Source organism: Desmodus rotundus, chromosome 1 (assembly GCF_022682495.2).
Source record: "Desmodus rotundus isolate HL8 chromosome 1, HLdesRot8A.1, whole genome shotgun sequence".
Lineage (NCBI taxonomy): Eukaryota > Metazoa > Chordata > Mammalia > Chiroptera > Phyllostomidae > Desmodus > Desmodus rotundus.
The window spans coordinates 18,625,371-18,644,404 of record NC_071387.1 but is presented as its reverse complement, the minus strand read 5'-3'; the positions used below and the strand labels follow the sequence as shown (position 1 = coordinate 18,644,404).

The 19,034-nt window shown below is 44.2% G+C and overlaps 1 protein-coding gene across 4 annotated transcripts in view; it reads right to left on the bottom strand.

The window, feature by feature from the left end:
* SUSD1 (sushi domain containing 1) overlaps positions 1 to 19,034 on the bottom strand; it is a 143,595-nt gene that overhangs the window by 97,325 nt on the left and 27,236 nt on the right. For all 4 annotated transcript variants that reach the window (XR_008426530.1, XM_053921782.1, XM_053921788.2 and 1 more), the window contains exon 6: positions 362 to 459. Coding sequence is in view for 3 of the 4 variants with exons in the window: in XM_053921782.1 (XP_053777757.1) it covers positions 362 to 459 (98 nt within the window). In the remaining variant the exon portion in view is untranslated. The remainder of the gene's footprint in view (positions 1 to 361; positions 460 to 19,034) is intronic.

Below are 19,034 nucleotides of genomic sequence, written 5' to 3'. Positions count from 1 at the left end.
CTGCCATCAGGTATTTGACGATGATGATGTCTGATCAGCCTAGTGATCAATAAACCCTAAGAAGTGACATAAAATGAGGAGTCCCTCTGGGGAGGGACATAGAAGTGCTTGGAAACAAGTCTGGATACCAAATGTAACACATCTCCACACATACACCCTGTCAAGTGACAACTATATGAAGCACAAAATGTAAAATAAGATACCCCAGATATGTTTAAATATCTGCTCATTTTTTTAAAGGATGCTGGTATTTGGGAAGCAATTAGATTGAGAGGCTCTTCGGGAAGCAAGTCCCTCACCTCCTGTTTCCCTGAGTCACCATTTCTGCCCTAGTAGGAAAAAAGCAGATTACTTTACTCACCACATACACAGTCTTGGAGTTCATTCTTCCTGGGTTTATTTGCCACCTCACACAGGTGTGATTAAACACGGACACAGCATTAATTTCTGTAATTATTTCTAAAACAGAAAAAAGAGATCATCCACTCACGAAACGCGTCAACGGGCTTTGGAAAAACCCTAACGACAACCAGGCTGGAGGGCAGGGCTCCCTTTATCTGCCCAGCGAACACGTCTGCTGCTCACCGTCCATGCTCCCATTCAGAAACCGAGCCAGGCAATCCCAGCTACCCCAGGCCAGTCGCCCCGTTTGTCTTCATCACCAATGAGCCTGGCTGGGGGGGAAAGGAAAGAGTCCCGGCTGAGGAAGTATGGCTAAGAAGTCCCACCTGCGATTGGTCTGAGGGCACTGGATGCCACGGGCGGTCTACTCCCGTGTGCGGGAAGCAGGCCCAGGGCCGCGTCCTGAACCTCCCCTGCAGCCGCTCAGCTAAGCTCTGCTTCGGCTCCTCATGCCTCTGGCTGATGGAGCACTCTTGTTTTCAGGTCGCTGCTGTTCCCCAGAGGGAAATGACATGCATCACCACTGGGGACCCTCCCTCAGGGGCAGGTTGGGGTAAACAGAGTGAATTTTCACAAGGTCCTTGGATACTTTTGGGACTCCTTGAACTGAAGCTATTTAAACCTGGTCTAGCGGGAAGCTACGGATTCCTTCGAGTTGTGTGGCTTCTTTTAAATATTCTGCATGTATTTCATGTAACAAATTATTCATGTAATGAATAAGAAAATGGCTTTCCTCGACTCAGCTCCTGTCCATCTCTTCTAGTAAATCTCTTCTCAGTCTCCAAGCGGGAAAGAGGACCATGCCGTAGGCATAGGCGTCTGTAGGGTTGCCTCATTCATCTTGTACTCAGAACCAAGGCCACTTTTAGATAAACCCTGGTCAACTGATCTCCTTGCCCACAGGACATTCTACATCTTTACTCAGCAGCATTACCGAGATTCTATGTCCCACGTTATGTGGTCTTGAATAAGCCCAGGCCAGCTATAGGTAAGCGAGAGTAAATGGAGACAGAGACAGGAACACAGGCAAACTCATGGAGAGACACTGGAGGATCGCTCATGGCTGTTCAAAGCACTCCGGGGTCTCTACATCAATACTTCTCCCCAGAGCACAGAGAATGTGAAATCGAAGAAATATTCCAGCTACTGATGTGGGCACCCTAAGAGATGCAAAGATTCTATCCACTGACTCTCTTGGGTAGCATAAAGATGATGTTGCCACCAGTTTATTATCAGCTTAAAGAGGGCCCAAATATTCCCAGCCTCTTCCCTCTCCACCACCCCTCAAAGCCCTTCAGCTCTGGACTCCTGTGCTCACTCACACATCCCTCTGATACTAACTCACCACCTGGTCCAGAAGGAAATGGAAACATCCCACCCTTCACCTTCTCTCTGAGTTGCCAGTAACACAAATTTCCTTTCCACTTGGGACCCATCTGCCACCCAAGCAGAGATTAGAAAGGAGACACAAAAGTTGCCCGTCTTGTCTTTCCTTTCTGCTCCTTCACTATGACAACTGCAAGTGACATCTCAGAAGTGCCGTCTGTCTCCAGCTTGTGCCATGCTCTCTGCACAGATGGGGCCCAGAGCTGATTATAGGGTGTCAGATATTTCATCTCAAGGAGCAGTTAACAAAGTTTCATTGCTTTTTCTCCCAGGTGCCTACAGATCAGTTTGAAAGAGTTTTTAATAAACATATCGGACATTAAACATTCACATTAATGTTGCCTTTAAAAAAGGGACGACTTGGGCCTGGGCCAATATGACTCAGTTTGTTGGGCATCATCCCACAAACCAAATGGTCACCAGTTTGATTCCTGATCGGGGCACATGCCTGGGATGGAGGTCAGTCCCCAGTCGGGGTGCCTATGGAAGGCAGCCAATTGATGTTTCTTTCCCACATCAATGTTTCTCTCCCTTTCCTTCCCCCTCCCTTCCCCTCTCCCTAAAATCAATCAATCAATCAATTAATTAAAAGAGATGACTTGGGAGGCTATGTCCCAATTCCAATACCAATATGTGAAAACATTTCTGGAAGTTCTCTTTGGAATTTACTCCAGAGCTCTTTATTCACCATAAACTGAATGTCCACTGAATGCCAAGCACCTCCCTAGGCGAGGCACTGGGCTGTGATGATGATTGGAACACAAGTCCTTTTCTGAGGAACATGCTGCCTACTGGAGGGAGCACACACACAAGCAGGTAAATTACAACTCAGTAAGCGCAAGAGCAAAGCTACACACAAGTACCACAGGGTTAGCGAAAGGAGTCATCACCTGCCCCCGAAGGACCTGGGGAAGCCGGCTTCACTGACGGCATGAACTTAATGGATGAAGGGCTGAAGAGGAGGGAAGACGTCTAAGCAGACAGGCCAGCAGGTCTAACGCTTGGAAGGGTAAAGGGTGTGGCACATCCAGAGTGGGGACAGAGCATTGTCACGTGACTGAGGAAGGGGAAAAGTGGGAAGTGAGGTTGCAGAGAGAGAACAAAGTCGGACTGTCAGGACCTTGATAGTAGCTCAATACGTGAAGACTGATAAGTAGGGCTTTATAGACTTGATCCCGTCTTTACAGCAGTCACAAGAAGCAGTAATAAAATCAATAATGAGAGAACATTTATTGAGTTATTACCACACACCAATTACTATGTATAATGTATCATTATTTCTTGAATCTTCAAAATAGCCCCATAAGTTTGCTCCTACTGTGTCCATTTTACAGACCTGAGGCTTAAGTTGAGTAACCTGCCAAAGGCCACTAGTAAGCAGTCAAGTCAGGACTCAAATCTAGTTCTGTCTGACTCCAGAGCCAAGGGCCTTTGCATTGAAGCAGTTATTTAGTAAAAAAGGTGAAAAGATGAAATCAGGGCACTGCACTTAAAATCATAAAACAATTATGATGGAGACACAATGGGAATTGAAAAATAAGGAACAGTGAGGGATCTCGGCATGCTGCCAGTCTTTACACTTGAGAGTCTGAATGGATTGTCTTTTACTGCTCTCATAATAAGTACAGGAGGAAGCTGACCAGGTTTGTGAGAAAGAGGCTAATGAACTGTGGGTAGGACATGCTAAGTGTGAGTTATCTGCAGACTGTCCATGTGAAAATAGTCCTGAAAGTCATGAGTGTGTAGACAGCGGCTGAAGCCCTGGGTTCTGGTGTCAAATCTGGGCAGGACACAAAGTGGCGCAATGACAGAACACCGGGAAACACAGGCACCGAAAGGGAAACCAGAGGAGAAAGAGCAATGCAGAAGAGAGGTAAGAGGTTGGCTGAGGGAGTGTGATGCTTAGGGAGTCAAGGAAAGAAGATTTAAAGAAGCGTCTGCTTCCTCCAAAGCCATCTCCCTTCCTTCCCACGACAACCTCCTCCCCTTGCACGGGAGGAGGGCCTGGAGCTCACCATTGAAGGCACCCAGGGCAGGTTCTCTCCCTCTCTTCTTTCACATGGCTCCTTCTGCTCAGATGGCGTGCCACAGTGTCATGGCTACATCTGAAGTTTGACCTTGGGTAGAGGTATGGAGAGCAGGCCTTTGGCCTGTCCAGTTGCAGGGCATTTAGACATCCCTGGCAAAAAACAACAACAACAAAGGCCCCACAGCACTCACTTGCTCTCTACACTCGAGGTGGGGGAACAAGGCCTCAGTGGGTGATAAAGTACCTTCGCTTTGCTTTGATTCTGTCTTGGGGGGGGGGGGATGTGTACATAAATGTACATTTGTATAAAGTTATGCATTTTAGTATTCTATTAGCATCCCGTATTGATCAGATATTGACAGTATTGACAGCTGATCGGCAACGCTAAGTGTTATAGAAAGGCGGAGAAGAATGAATGGTGAAAGTAGAACCTGAATTTGGCCGTTGGGTGGCCATTAGTAACCTTGGTGAGAAAGCTATACAGTGAAGTGGGGGTGTCAGATGCCTGATTCTCCTTCAGGAAGTTAAGAAGAGAATGGGATGGGCGGGAACGGAGACAGGGAGCAGAGACTGCTCTTTCAGAAGCCCCACTGCGGGCGGGGACTGAGCCAGTGTACTGAGCCAGTGTACTGAGCCAGTGTACTCTCTCGGTTTCCAATTTGAGATCCTTTTTCTTTATTCAGGGGACCCAAACAAATTGTCAAGCTCCATGGCATTTCCAGTTGAAAGCAGTATCTAATTTCAAAAGTAATATACCTGATCTTCTAATAAGACTCATAAACTACCTCCGAGGGCAATTCCCAAACAGGGGTTAGAACACAGATTTTCATAAGGCAGCAACATTAAAATGAGGGTATGGCTTCCCAAGGTGACTACTTTGAATAAGTGCATATTTGAATAAATTAAATGAGAGCAGTTCTGCTGTGTTTACTTTCTGTTTTTTAAGTCTTTAGAGTCACATAAAATAAGTAGAATGAGCATGGCTTAGAGTAGTGATTTCCTAAAATGCATTACATATGTTAGAATGATTTTTGGTTGGGCTTAAATAATGTTTATGTTTGTTTTGTATTAACTGTTGTATGCATTAGAAAAAATTCACCTGGTTCAAAGTCATGAGATCACATGTATTACAAAGTGCCCTTGATCAAAAAATTTTAATTTTAACTTTAAATATAAGTTGTTTTTTAAAATTATTAAACAAATAATACTTTTGTTATAGCAAACACTGTCAGGTTGGCATACAAATAATTCAAGCTTGGAAAACACTGGCATAGGAGAGAGGGCATGGGCTGTCGAGGTTCACAGACCTGAGTTCAAATCCTAACTGTGCCATTTCCTAGTTACTGAATGACCCTGTGAAAGCTGTTTTAATGTTCATGGGTCTCAGAGTACTACTCATCTATGAAATGAAAATAGCAATCCTTAACTTTACAGGGTTTTTGTGAGGACAAAGTGAAATCAAGCAATAAGGCCTCTAGCAGAGCTCTGGGGGTGTAAGCTGGCATGCACTCAGTGGTAGCTGCAATGCTCCACGGTCCAAACATTATTGCACATATTCAAATAAATCCCAGCCATGCGGCTATTTATGTAAATGAGGCCATTTATCCTGGCTGACCTTTCTTTTCCATCTGAAATGTGTAGAGCTGCGAGTGAGCATCACTGGGTTGAAGAGGAGGGTTGATTAAAACAAAACAAAACAAAAAAAACAAGACAAAACAAAATGAGGAGCAGAGGCTAGTAGGAGGCCTGAAGGACTCAGTGCCTGAGTCAGGTTCAGGGGCTCAGAAAGGGTCTCAGCAACCAGTCTGTGTTCCAACAGAGATATTATGCTTCTAAGAGCACGAAAGGAGTAAGCATCAGCCTTATAATTATTAACTCAGATTCGAAACATAAAATGCCAAATGACCAGTGCAGAATGAAAGCCAGGGACACAGTCTTATCGAGAATGAATCAACCTCTTTGATCTTGAGGTAAACCAACTCACTGAACATCAAGCTTCTACCTGGGTTTTTCCAGACACTGGTTACCTAATTCTCAGCTGTCTGGAGTTTCCAGTCCAAACCGGCCTTAAGGAAAAAAAAAAGTCTACCACCTCGCTGGAGTTCACACTCCATAAAAAACATACACAGATGCACGTGGCTATGCCAGAGAAATAGGGGCTCCCAGAATATTTGTAACTAAAAACAATCCAGGTAAAATGAAGATAAATTATTCCACCCAATTTGGAACTAAACATTTACGTATTAAAAGAGGGGTAAACAGAATGAAAACAGAGAACGGAGGTAGAGGGCATTCAGAGGTTAGGCTGAAAAGTAGAAGACTGGGGGGGACCCAAAAGTGGACACTGAGGAAGGTGAACACAAAATACACAAGAGACAGCTGGAACAGAAGGGGAGGCACAAAGAAGTGGGTGAAAACAAGGAAAAGAAAAAAAGGAGGGGTGGGGGGAGGCAGCTGAGCAAAAGCCATAGTAATCAGCATCTCTCACTGCCTCCCCGCCTGGTGATCCTGTGCAGGGTCCTATGAATTAATCAGCATGGAAATGACCCCCTTTATTTGCGGAAATTGAATTTAGCTGCCAATCTTGATGGAGGGCCTAGAGGCCTCCTCACAGAAAGATAACAGCTCTCAGTGAGAATGCCTTGTCTCCCCTTAAATCAAAGCTTGCACAAACCCATGGAAACAGCTGCAGCTGGAGCCACAGACTCGGTGAGAGGTGGCAGGCTGAGGACGGTAATTATAATTAGCAGTTACATAACATGTTTGTTCTTCAAAGTGCTCTACAAGCATCAGCTAATTAATAGCTTACTATGCCCCATGCAGATCCACTGGTTTTTCATGTAGTGACTAATCTTTGTACCTCCATTGAATGCTGAATGGTGGAGGCAGAACAGCTTGGGCAACGAAGCAAAAGGCTGGGTCCAGAAGATATGTCCAGCTCTCTTACCGAGTGACTCCCTACATAGCTCTGGCCCAGGAGCACGTCCCCAGATGTTGAATTCTGCATCCCATGAGGCCGCTGCCTCACTTTCTCCAAGTGACTCTTACAGGTGCTGTTAGAGACGCAATAAGAGGTTGGAATGACAGGGCATCAGTCCGGTCCGACATGGCATTAGCTCTTCTCGATTTCCCCAGTTATTAAGACTGGAAACCTGGAGTTCTTGTCATCAGTTACAGGTTTATCTTTGCTTTCCTGGGCAGGTTGGGCAAGTCAATGAGCCCTCTGCAGAGATCTCTGGCTCATTATCCATGTCTGCCCTTTGTCGTCTCTATGGTTGCCGTCTCCAGCCCGTACCTTCCTGCACTTGTGGTGGGGATGACTGAATGCGGAACTGCATGCACAAACAGGCCTCAGCAGCAGAGCTGCGTTCTCCATCTACACCAGCAATCAATGTTTTACCCAAGGATTTCTAGAGGTCCATGAACACTTTGAATTTGTAAAACATTATATGTATGTTTGTGTGCATTTCTCTGGAGAAAAGCCTATTTATCCACTTGCCCTGTAAATTCCAAGAAAGTAGTGTCTAGCAAAGTACCTCATAGATAATGTATACTCCATAGATATCTACTGAATGAATGGATAGATTCCATCAAATTCATATCCCCAAAGTGGCTATGAACCATTGCTCTATGGAAAAATAATCGCCAGCTGTCCACATGTTTTGCTTGTTCTGACTTCCCTACCGAAAACTTTGATGGGCAAGACCCAAGACATTCTACCATAGTTCTGCTGGATGTCAAACCGGAGACCCATATGAATGCTCCCCTGGGATTTCACTCTTCTGTGCTCTGTCTCTGGAGCCAAGAAAGTCAACATCTAGAAATACATTCCCAGAGCCAGACAACCACTTGTCACACCCCCAGACCAACCATCATCACAAATGGTAAGAATCATCGCCTTTTCCCACCTTGTTTCTTGGAGGCACAGGTGTGAAATAAAGCATGTGGAAGTGCGTATTTCTTACTCATGAGATCCTCTTTAATTCAAGGTGAATAATTTCAGCAAAAGACCTAACACCTGTATGGTGCTTCAGACTTTTCAAAATGCTCCCCAAAGATTATCTTATTTGATTCCCTTTCAATAACTCTTTAAAGTAGGGAAAGTAGACTTTATTTTCCTACTTTTAGAGATGAGGAAACGGAGGTTTAGAGGGAATAATGCCTTACCAGATGACACGCAGCTTAATACATGGCATTGCTAGAATTTGAACCGAAGTCTCAAACCCCTTCTCACCAGTAATTCTATTTTGAGTTATATGAGTATATCCCAAAGAACTGAAAAAAGGGTTTCAAAGAGATATTTTCACACCAGTGTGCATAGCAGCACTATCCACAATAGCCAAGAGATGCAAGCAACACCAGGGTCCACCAGTGGGTGAGTGGATAAACACGACGTAGTATATGCATAAATGGAATATTATTCAGTCTTTAAAAAGAAGGCAACCCCACCATTTATGACACCATGGATGAAGCTGGAGCACATTAAGCTAAGTGAAAAAAGCCAGTCACAGAAGGACAACTATGACATGGTCTCGCTTATATGAGGTGACTAAATTAGTCAAACTCATAGAAACAGAAAGCAGAATGGTGGTGCCAGGGGTTGTGCAGGGTTGGGGGGGGTAGGGAAACAGGGGATTATGTTTAACGGGTACAGAGTTTCAGTTTTGTTTGATGAAAAAGTTCTAGAGTTTGGTTGCACAACATTGTGAATACCCTTAATACTTAAACATGGTTAAGATGGTAAGTTTTATGTTGTATGTGCTTCACCATAATTAAAAATGAAAATAAGTATTAAAAACCTGTTTTTCATTACTCCAACATTTCTCTGAAAAGCTGCCAACGTGGACGAGGTCAGGACTTTTAAGTATGGCCCCCTGAGAAAACGGCTCATAGAGAAAAATCCCTGGGCCAGACAAGCAGAGGACACAGGAATCCCTGTGATTTAAGGTGAGCTTCAAAGGCTGGCAGCCTAAAATTCTCTATCCAACTTACTTTCCCAATCCACTCTGTAAATTTTCAGAATTCGGCTGACAAACCTAAAGCCAGGTGCCCACCCAGGTAAGCGGCACCGCCAGGCGCAGCACTCGCAGCTCGGCAGGGATCGAACAGCTTCAGGTCCGTGCTCCCGCGGGCTCTTTGCTTGTAGGAAACAGGAGCCCCGCAGAAAAAAAATCTATAACCGTGCATGTCAGACTACGTTCTCTCCAGGTGCCTTTTTCTGTGCACACAGAAGTGACCTTTCCTCCAGGGCTCTCATAGGCCCTCTGGGCAGACAGAGTGAGCCACCCACTCAGGCTGGAGCTGTGGTCCCCTCCGGGAACGCCTGCGGCACTCCCGGAGGGCGGCCACCATGGATCTGTGCGTGGGAGGCAGCACAGCACTGGTTGTGACCCCATGTTCTACCCCTACAATTCACATTTGGGAAATAAACATAAAGTAATGATGGAAGCCACTCATGTGGGAAATGAGAAAACGCTAATCCCACCAAGCCATCCAATTGCAGGTATATAAGTAAGATTGTTCAGAAGTGGAGACAACGGGTATGTCTGACTTGAATGAAATTTATAAACACCATACATAAAAACATTCCAATTATGAGATTATTTAGAGTATAAAGAATTCCTTGGTCAATAAAATAATCCATCTCAGGGTTCTTTTAAGTATTAAGACTTTCTGGTCCATTTTACCAGGCACCTTCAGGTCATTAACTCCTGAGTAGATTATAATGCAACTGTAGTTTTGTGGCCAAATGAATATTAAATGATATATATACAAAATCTCTGAACTTTTTAAAGCAAATTAACAGAGAAAGTACATGAAAAGGATTATGCCATTACCATTTTAGGCCCAGCCAAACACTACTTAACATAAGAGTAGAAGAAAGCCGTTTTCAGATATTTTACAATTGAAAAAAATCCATGTGTATCTTTTCTGAAAAAAATTTCAAAGCTAACCATGTAAAAAAATTAATAACTTGAAAATAAGATTCTAAATTCTTTCCACAAAGTCTGAGCAGTGAGGTGAATGGAAGGAATAAAACATGCTGCATTTCTCATGCAGTAGTGGGAGCTCATGATACAATTTTATTCAAGAAAGCATGATAAATACAAAATACAGTAGTCATAATGATTCCAAAGATAATCAAGAGTCCCAGTTGTATGTAAATACAGAAAGAAAAAAATGACTTTTGTCATTCTTCCTGATTTTTAGTTTTCTCCTCCACCTGAAGAAAGCCAAGAAAATTAAGCACCCTTGACATCTAGGATTTTAAAACATAAGTCCATTTATTGAGATAAAGCATTCAACACAGGGAAATATGATCTGTTTCTAACTCCTCAAAAGCCATTTTTAGCCTTAGAATTAGGTGGCTTCTCTCTCTCTCTCTCTCTCTCTCTCTCTCTCTCTCTCTCTCTCTCTTCCACCCCCCTTCTCTTAAATGAGCCTCTGATACAGAACTGGTGGATTCAATGGAATCGCACTCTTCTCGATCCCATATGGATGCTTGGTCTGCTGCAGAACCCGTCATTTCCCTGAGGGAGGCCTCCGGGAGCAGGGTTTCAGCTGCTGTCATTGGAGTTATTGTAGGACCCTCGATACAAAAGCTCAACCCACCTGCCCAGGCGCTTGGCTCTGAAATTTTTTTAAAAAGAGCTACTCAGTGCAGATTCAAATCACCAGCAGTTACAGCACCAGAATGAAGTGGTTGTTTCATAAACCCTCCCCTACCTCTCAAGTCCCTTTTCATAGATGTTTACCAGACGCCAGACCTCTTGGCCATCATCAAGTTTTCCCAGCATCAAACCTTTGGAGATTTATTGGCCCAAAACGTTCCGAGACACGAGTATATTTGTGTGTAAATGAGCAACCAACAGAACAGGTGGTTAATGTTCCATAAGACTGCCCGGTCAATGTTAACATCTGAAACATCTTCTAGTTTAAGCCAGGGTTCAGTTACAGCAGGAAGTAGATGGAGCATCAGTGAAGAGATTGAGGGTATAGGTTTAAATAGGTTTATGGACCTGGAAGCTGCAATTCTAAACAGCACATTGGAGATGTTTGGGAGAGAACTCAGTGACAGATTGTGGGACTAGGTGAGAAGCACAGACACTAAAGCGGTAATAAGAGTGCGGAAGATAACTAAATTGACTTCCATCTTGGACATGACCAACAATAATGGAAGGCACGGTGGCTTTAGCTGAGACTGCACGATTTTTAAAAATTAATACCAAAAATATTAATTTGGGCGTTGATGAGAGACCAATAGCCTGGTCTCTAAGGACTAATGTTCAGAGACTTGGGTAGAGGCCCAGTGGTAGGCAACCTGGACCCATGTCTCTGAGAATTCTCATCACAGTGCTTTCCTAATTGACAGTCCTTTGACAGGAGATATTTAGAGAAGATTCCAGTAAGGCTTGGATTAAACACATGGCTCTAAACAATAGCTGTACATCTGAATCACCTGGGGAGCTTTTGAGAAACACATGCTGGAGTCTCACGCCCGTCCCCTCAATCCCCCCCCACACACAGACAACTCTTCTGAATCAGTGGTACTGAGTTAAGTTCTTGGCATCCACATTCCTACAAAGCTCCAAATTTGAGAATCTAAATTAAATACTGATATAAATGACTACTGTTTTTTATCACATGTATCCCATTAGGACCCTAAGTATAAATCATTATTACTCACAGAAACCCTCCACGCTGGGGATTATTTTCCCCATTTTATAGGTGAAATGGCTCAACATAGCTAATAACACATCCAAAGTCACATGGATAGTTATGTGATGGCCAGGAGTCGAACCCATGTCTGCCAGTTCCTTACCTACACCCACTGCCTCTAAAGAGCTGCTCCATCTGTGCAAATGCTGCAGCATCTGCCCCTTCTCACCTCAGCTTACTGCCCTCTGCCTTGCTCACACGCTTTCTCTCCCAGCTACACGCTCTCTCCCTCATACCCAGCAAAATCCTTCCCAGTGACTGATCTGCTTTATGACTAACAGAGGGGTCCTTTCTTCCTCTGAACTTTTGTGGCATATGTTCACTGGTTCATTTATTCACGCATTTATTGAGCACCTAGTACATACTAGACGCTATACTAGCCGTGACTGCAAAACACAAAATCGACAAGATCACTGCCCTCATGCAACTCAGGGAGAATAAACAGACATAAATAAAATCATCACAATAATTACAGAGTGTGGTAAATGTTACGTAAGCAGTGAGATAATGTGGTAGGACGGGAAAGACTTTTTAAACAATGGTGCCATGTCTCTGAGGAGGTAACATCTGAGTGAAGGACCTGGAGGATGAGAACGGGCCAGTTGTGTTTCGGAGCAAAGGTAAAACATTTCCATCAAATGAAACAGCCCACACAAAGACCCTGCGGTGAGAAAGCTCTTGTTGCGTTCCTGAAAGGGAAGAGCAACCTGTTTGCTACAGCGTAAGATGAAGGCGGAGAGAAAAAGCAGGACCACCTCACACAGAGCCCTGGAAGCCTTAACAAAGAACTTGGATTTTATTTAAAAGCAGTTGAATGCCCTTGGAGGGTCTTAAGCAAGCAAGTAAAAGAATCAGAAATAGGTTTTTTAAAGGCTATTCGGACTGTTGGGTGGAGAAGGGATGGGAGTAGAGAGATCAGTTAGGGTCTGCTGAGAGGTGCTGGGGGAGGTGGAAAGAGGATGCATTTGAGGTGTGTTCTGGAAGCAGAACAGCATTCTTGGTGATGGACTGGATGTGAGGGGGAGAGAAGAGATAGAATCAAGAACAATTATCCATCCCATTCATTTGATCTTTATTTCCTGCTTACAGCTTTAGTGTCTTTTTATAAATATGTTTTGTCTTCCCAAATATACGGGCAGTTTGTAAAGGACAGAATCTTATATCTTATCATCTCTTGCACCCCCACAATATCTACTTAAAATAGTTTTTCACAATTAATTCATGGACAGCTTGCTGCTACTTTATCACTGCTACTTTGTTATGACAGCAGCCCCTGAGGAAGGCGACAGACATCAGATTTGTACGTATAAGAACAAGACACAGATACATTATCTCTATGCTCGTTATCCAACAGAGGTAACTCACACCTATGAAAAACCAAGTAGACGAAAGGTACAAAAAGACTCATGAAAACCAGTATCAGTCTTGTACCTGATAATTTTGAGAACGTTATTCAAACCTCAGTAATTTAAATCCTAACAGCATTCATTGAAATCCTATGAAATGCAGGCACTTTATTAGACATACACTATCTTACATGTTCCTCAAGGAAAACTGTGCAATGTAGATGTATTTTTTCATGTATTTACAGATATGAAAATAGAGATCTTAAGAGCTTAAGTCACACTGAAAAGTCACACCACTAATAGAACTAGGGTTTGCAGGACCCCAAAGTCCAGATCCATTAAATCTAGGCAACCTCAGGAGGAAGGGGCCCACTCTAGGCCCTGACTAGGGCTGACCTGTCAGGTGAGCTGATACCTCAGGAGAAAAGGTTACAGGAAGGAATATTCAAATCAGTCTGGAAGGGTTCTATGACAACTCCCTCTGCCCAATTTTGTCTCAAAGAAACTGTCAAGAGCAAGAGAGCTGTTGGAAGCAGACTTCCCCGGCAGGGGTGTGACCCCCTGAAGCTGTCTTGGTACTCGTGTCTAACCCCGTAACAGGGGAATGGCCTGGTACAGAACCCTGTCCCAGACATTGCCAACACCGTTAAGAGAGATGGCAGACATTGCCACTTCGTCTCAGACCAAAAAGTACCCAAGAAAGCAGGTGGCTCCTATTAAAAAATCCAACAGAGGCTGCAATAGGCAATGAAAATAGAGTTCTACGTGAAAATCCCAAAGCTCACACAATCACAAGGAAAAAGACCTTTTAAAAACAGTTTCTATCCAAAGGAAAGAAAAAAATAACCAGTGCAAATTTTGTGCTGCGTATGCATAGGGGTGTTCATTAAAGCACACATTTCTCTGGCTAATTACATTATTAAGTAACAACGTTTGGATCTGCATCAGGAATACAGTCCACTAATTATCAGCACGGCTGGGAATTTTCCCTTACTATCCTATTATCTGTGATTTTGTTCCTATAATCAGCTTCAAAACAGGTCTCCCTGAGGGAAAAACGTGCTGTGCCGGTTTCAAGGACCACATTTATATTGTGACTTTATTTCCTATCTTGAAAGCAAAAATGTGTTTATCCACACTGCCAGCTTTAACATTCTACCCAAGAAAATATCCCAGCAGGAAATCTGTCGGAGGAAAGGAATAGGCAATGGATGGCACCTACCCAAGAACTCACTGTCACCAAATGTCATCCACATTGGCCGATGCTTATCATACACATCAGCCCAGTACGTGACCGATGGCAGAACTAACATGGTAATAAAAGGCTTTATCTCAGACTGTTTTAGAGACCAGGAAATGCCAGGCTGAGGAGGAAAAAGAAAAAAAAAAAAAGGCCAGGAAGGTCTATGAACTGAGGCAGACATTTGCCACCTGCCGGGGAAATGAACGAGAGACCAATTCCACATATTGATATTGACGCCCCCCAAAATCCCAGAAAAATAAACTACTACCAGATGAAAAGCTCTGGTGAAAGAAGAGAAACAAGTATGAAAGCTGAAGAAAATCACATTAAAGTCAGTTTTCATCGTTACGTAACAGTCATAGAAGCACGTCTCCAACCTTCTCACATCAGAAGCTTTATGTCTCAGCTGGAAGTTAGTACCAAGTGTGGGGTGTGAGAGTCCAAAGAGCCCAGGCAGACTAACTCCAGGGTCTGTACTTTACTTGCCTCCTGGGTCAGATAACTCAGCACTTATACCTATATTGCCTTCATTTATTGCATTTGTAAAAATGTTCTCCCATTCATGGAAAGCTCTCTGTGGGCTGTGTCTATATCTGATATATTTTTTTAATCCCCTGTAATCACATGAGTAATTAATATTATTATGAGCATTAATCTTTATGATGTCTATATGTTAAAAATATGGCCTGAGGAGTGGGGTCAAAGTGTCACTTTATGACACAGATTCATGCATTTTATAGCATGTTCCGAACCTGGCCAAATGGAGTTTGACCCTCATTCCAGGATCCCTTGTGCAACTAAATTACATACATGACCGGCATTGGAGGCCAAAGTCTAACATCTCAATCTGTGGCAAGTTGAATTTAGAAAATGTCATCCTAACCATCAAAGGAAAGCGGGAGGGCTTTAGTATTCTTCGAAGCACACTCTCAAGAGTAGCTTATTAACCTCTGAAACTAAGCTAATGAGCATATTAGCACCAAAAAGCGCACTTGCCTTTGGCAGTGAAAAAAAATTTTTTTTGATGCACTTTGTATTCTAACGTCTTCCACGAACTTTAGTCTCCACGAACAATACGTTTCCTTCAGATAGAGAAAGCTCATTCCGAGAAAAAAAGAAAAATTTCCATTACTCATAACAATATTTATTGTCAACAAATAGTATCTAGTATGGAAACCGCTAGAATCTAACACTTGAGAAACTGCAGAGGAGGTGAGAGCAGCAGGTAAAAGCATGAATGCTGGGAAGAAAAAGAGGTTATCAGCACACTTCTTGTAAGGATCTTGCATTTGCAGAGGTGACAATGCGTTTCGATAACTGTGAGCCGCGTATGAATCTTCTTTTTTAAGAAAACATTAAAGTTCTTCATTTTAATGTTCTAGTTGTCAATAGAGTATTTGAATTAAAAAAATAATTCATTGGGCAGGGTGAAAGCTGAAGAATGTCTGACCTTCCCTCTTTATGGGAGGAGATTGCAGGAAGATCTTAAATTTTTGGTAGAAACTTTACCGCCTGCCACTCCTTGTGAGATTCGACTCTCTCATTATGACAGCTGACCCTAACACAGCAACAGCTACTCCACATCAGGCAAAGCAGTGCCCCATGCTTATACCACCCCACGAAACCTTCGTGAGGCGAAGACAATTTTATCTCCTTCTGCCAACAGAAACTGGAGTTTAGAGAGGTTTAGAGGCGGGCACATACTAGCAAGTGGCTCAACCTAAATTCACCCAAGTCTGTCGCATCGTCTTATAAAGCAACGTCATCATTCGTGTTGCGCACTCAAAGGACTCCCTCCATTTGTAAATGACATATTTTAATGGCCTGTACTTGGCAAAAGGGTAACCAAGAGATGTTGCATGCAGCAAGTCAATAACAGGTTTCTTTTTAATGTTTTAAAAGATTGGTATAGAGGAAAGTGCCGGAAAAATCGATTTCAAATAAGCAACACCTCCCATCGCCTGGCACACAAACAATGGGGACCTGCCTCAACCTGGTGGAGCCACAAGTAGATCGCTCTTCCCCGCTAAGCCCAGATGTGCGCTCAGAGTGCTCTCCACGTCGCCAAGACAAATCAGAGGGAGCAGTCCCTCACCCGACCACACCAATATGCATTCCAACTGCGTCAAAAACTTGTCAAACCCTTCCCAACTTTGTACAGATGAGATTGGCCTCCACTAAGAAAATCTCAAAAGATGAAGAGTTGACTCGGCGACAACAAATACCCTTTGGGGTAGATCCTAGGCCGCGCTGTGCAGGAGGCCACGTCCGCCCCAGTGTCCCCCTCCCTCCTGGTCCCTCCGGCCTTTCATCATTGCCTTCCATCTCCACGGCTCATCGGGGTTGCTTCTACATGGAATGCGCCTTCCAGGAACGTGCTTTGGGTCCTCATCTTGATGCCCAAACTAGTGACTTAAGGTAAGTCACATCCCCGCTCTAGTTCTTAATGGGAAATAATATCCATGATTAGTTAGAAATAGAATATTTGTGAGATGGCAAATAATAGCAACCTATGAACGACCTCAGAAGGCATTTCTAAAGATCAAGTGAGACAATGTTTATGGAAATCTTGTAAATCTTAAAGTGCTAGACACCTCTAGAAAATCAGGCCCTGTTTCCGGTTTATGGAACACAGAGATGCCCTGCCCCGGGAGCAGCAAGCACAGAGGTCCAGAAGGCAAAGTATAAAGGTGTAGAATCAGGAAAGACGTGAAATTTGAGGGAAGAAATGAAACAAGAGGCCAGGGTTTCAGCGAGGTTCAGTCACAGCATAAACTGAGGCAGCGGTTCAGGAGCCAGTACCACAATGTCTGCCTTTGCCCGTGGCAACGTGGAGGGGGATTCGGGATGCGCCCACAGGCCTCAGGTATGCCAGGCCCTGTGTCGGGTGCTGGACAGATCATGCTGAAAAAGATAACGTGGTCGCTGAGCTCCCAGATGTACAATCCATACGTAGGGGAGATCGATATAAACCACAAAAACAATTATAATATACTTACTGCATACTAAGAAAGAGAATAATGTCAGAGGTAACATCTAAGCTGAAAATTGAAAGATGTGAAGGATGCCAAGAACAGAGAGACTGCTGCATCAACAGACGAAGGAACAAACAAAATGCACAGCAGAACACTATTCGGCCTTAAAGAGGAATGAAGTTCGGATACATGCCACATCGTGGGTGAACCCTGAAGACAAGGTTAAGTCAAATGAACCAGACATATCGTAGGAGTCCACACATATAAGGTACCTAAGATATAAATTCATGGAGACAAGAAGTAGAAGAGAAGTCACCAGGGGCCAGCGGGAGACGGGAGCCATGACTCTTATTTAACGAGCAGCACAGTTTTGTTCAGGGTGACGCAAACATTCTGCAAGTGGGTACTGGCCGTGGCTGCCCAGCACTGTGAATGTACTTAACGCCACTGAACTGCACACTTCTAACTAGCTACAGTTTTATATTGTGTGTATTTGACTACAATAAAACAGTTTTTAAGTGGGTTGGTGATCACTTTGAGTGGAGGAAAAGTCACGTACGGAGGCCCTGAGGCTAGGACGAGCTTGACGTCTCAGTTGGGAGTGATGGCAGATGGAACCTGTGGAGAAGCCTAGAAGGCCAAACCCCTGCTGGCTTCCATGGTCAGTTAGGAGCTATTTCAATGTTTTTAGAAGGGTTTTAAGCAAGGAGAATGGATAATCCAATTTATGTTTCAAGAGGTTCATTCTGGCTGCTGTGTGGAGAATGGGCCAGAAGAGGCAAGTGTCCGAGTGGATTCTGATAGGGACTGGTCATACCAGACACACTGCTGATAAGAATCCCCAGCTCGAAAGGAAGATACAGCCCCATAAGGTAGGAGAGTGTATCTGGATGACAGACATTCCTAGAATCGTCCCACCGGTGTGCCCACACTGCACACCACTCCTCCTCACTGGACTCTTACCCAGGAGGCAAATGCCCTCTCTTCCAGGTGACCACCCCATGTCCCCACCGGAACTCTCTCAGTCTTTGACCCTCTTCTCCCATAAATGTCAGCACGCACCGTTCTGTAATAGTGGGTGTGGCTGTCTTTTCTCTCCTCCCCCAGACGCCAGGCTTGCTTAGTCACAGGATCTGCCTTATACAACATGAGACCCAGACTCCAGGTGAGTTGTCGAGGACAATATGGTTCAAGTGATTCCCTCACCTTGCCCCTGGCTTGGTTGAATTTTTTAAAACTTACAACTTGCATCTTTTGCGAAAATTAAAAAAAAAATAGTAACAATAACAAGATAATAGGAAATGCAAGGTAGAGATACTATCTTTTCCGGAGGGTTAATGGAAATGTGTGACTGATAAAGTCCTACCTACGTCAGAAGAGGGGACTGCAGGAGCCTTTCAGCCCCACTTCCAGCTCTGAGGCCCACGGAGTTGGGGGGGCCCATGTCACAGGCCCCCAGCAGAGCCACCAAGGACACAGTAACTGGAAGAACACGAACAACAGGTCCACCAACTGCACCTTCTCTGGTGGGGAAGTCCATCCTAGGACACACTCACTGCCATCTGAAACTCACAGCTGCTCACTTCACAAGTCCCTGCTCCTCTGCAGCATCCAAATTCACAGTTTGCTTGTGTTCTTAGTGGAATTCCCAATTCCTGTGGCTTTATAACTCTGAGCTAAAAATACAGTGCTGGCTGGCACGCGGCCCAGATTCTGGAGGCCCAAAGAAGACTGAAGGATAAATAAGAAGGGGTATGCTTTCGAGAGGAGCAGGCACAGCCCTGCGAAGCGGTGGCCACGTGGTGAGGTGGGAGAGATGGAGGAGGGTGTCAGCAGGCAGAGAGCAGTTACTAGAGGAGGGAAGAAAGAAGTGATGATCTTCGAAATAGCAGGTCTCTGGGGGACATAGCATGCACTCTCTAACCTTCTCCATT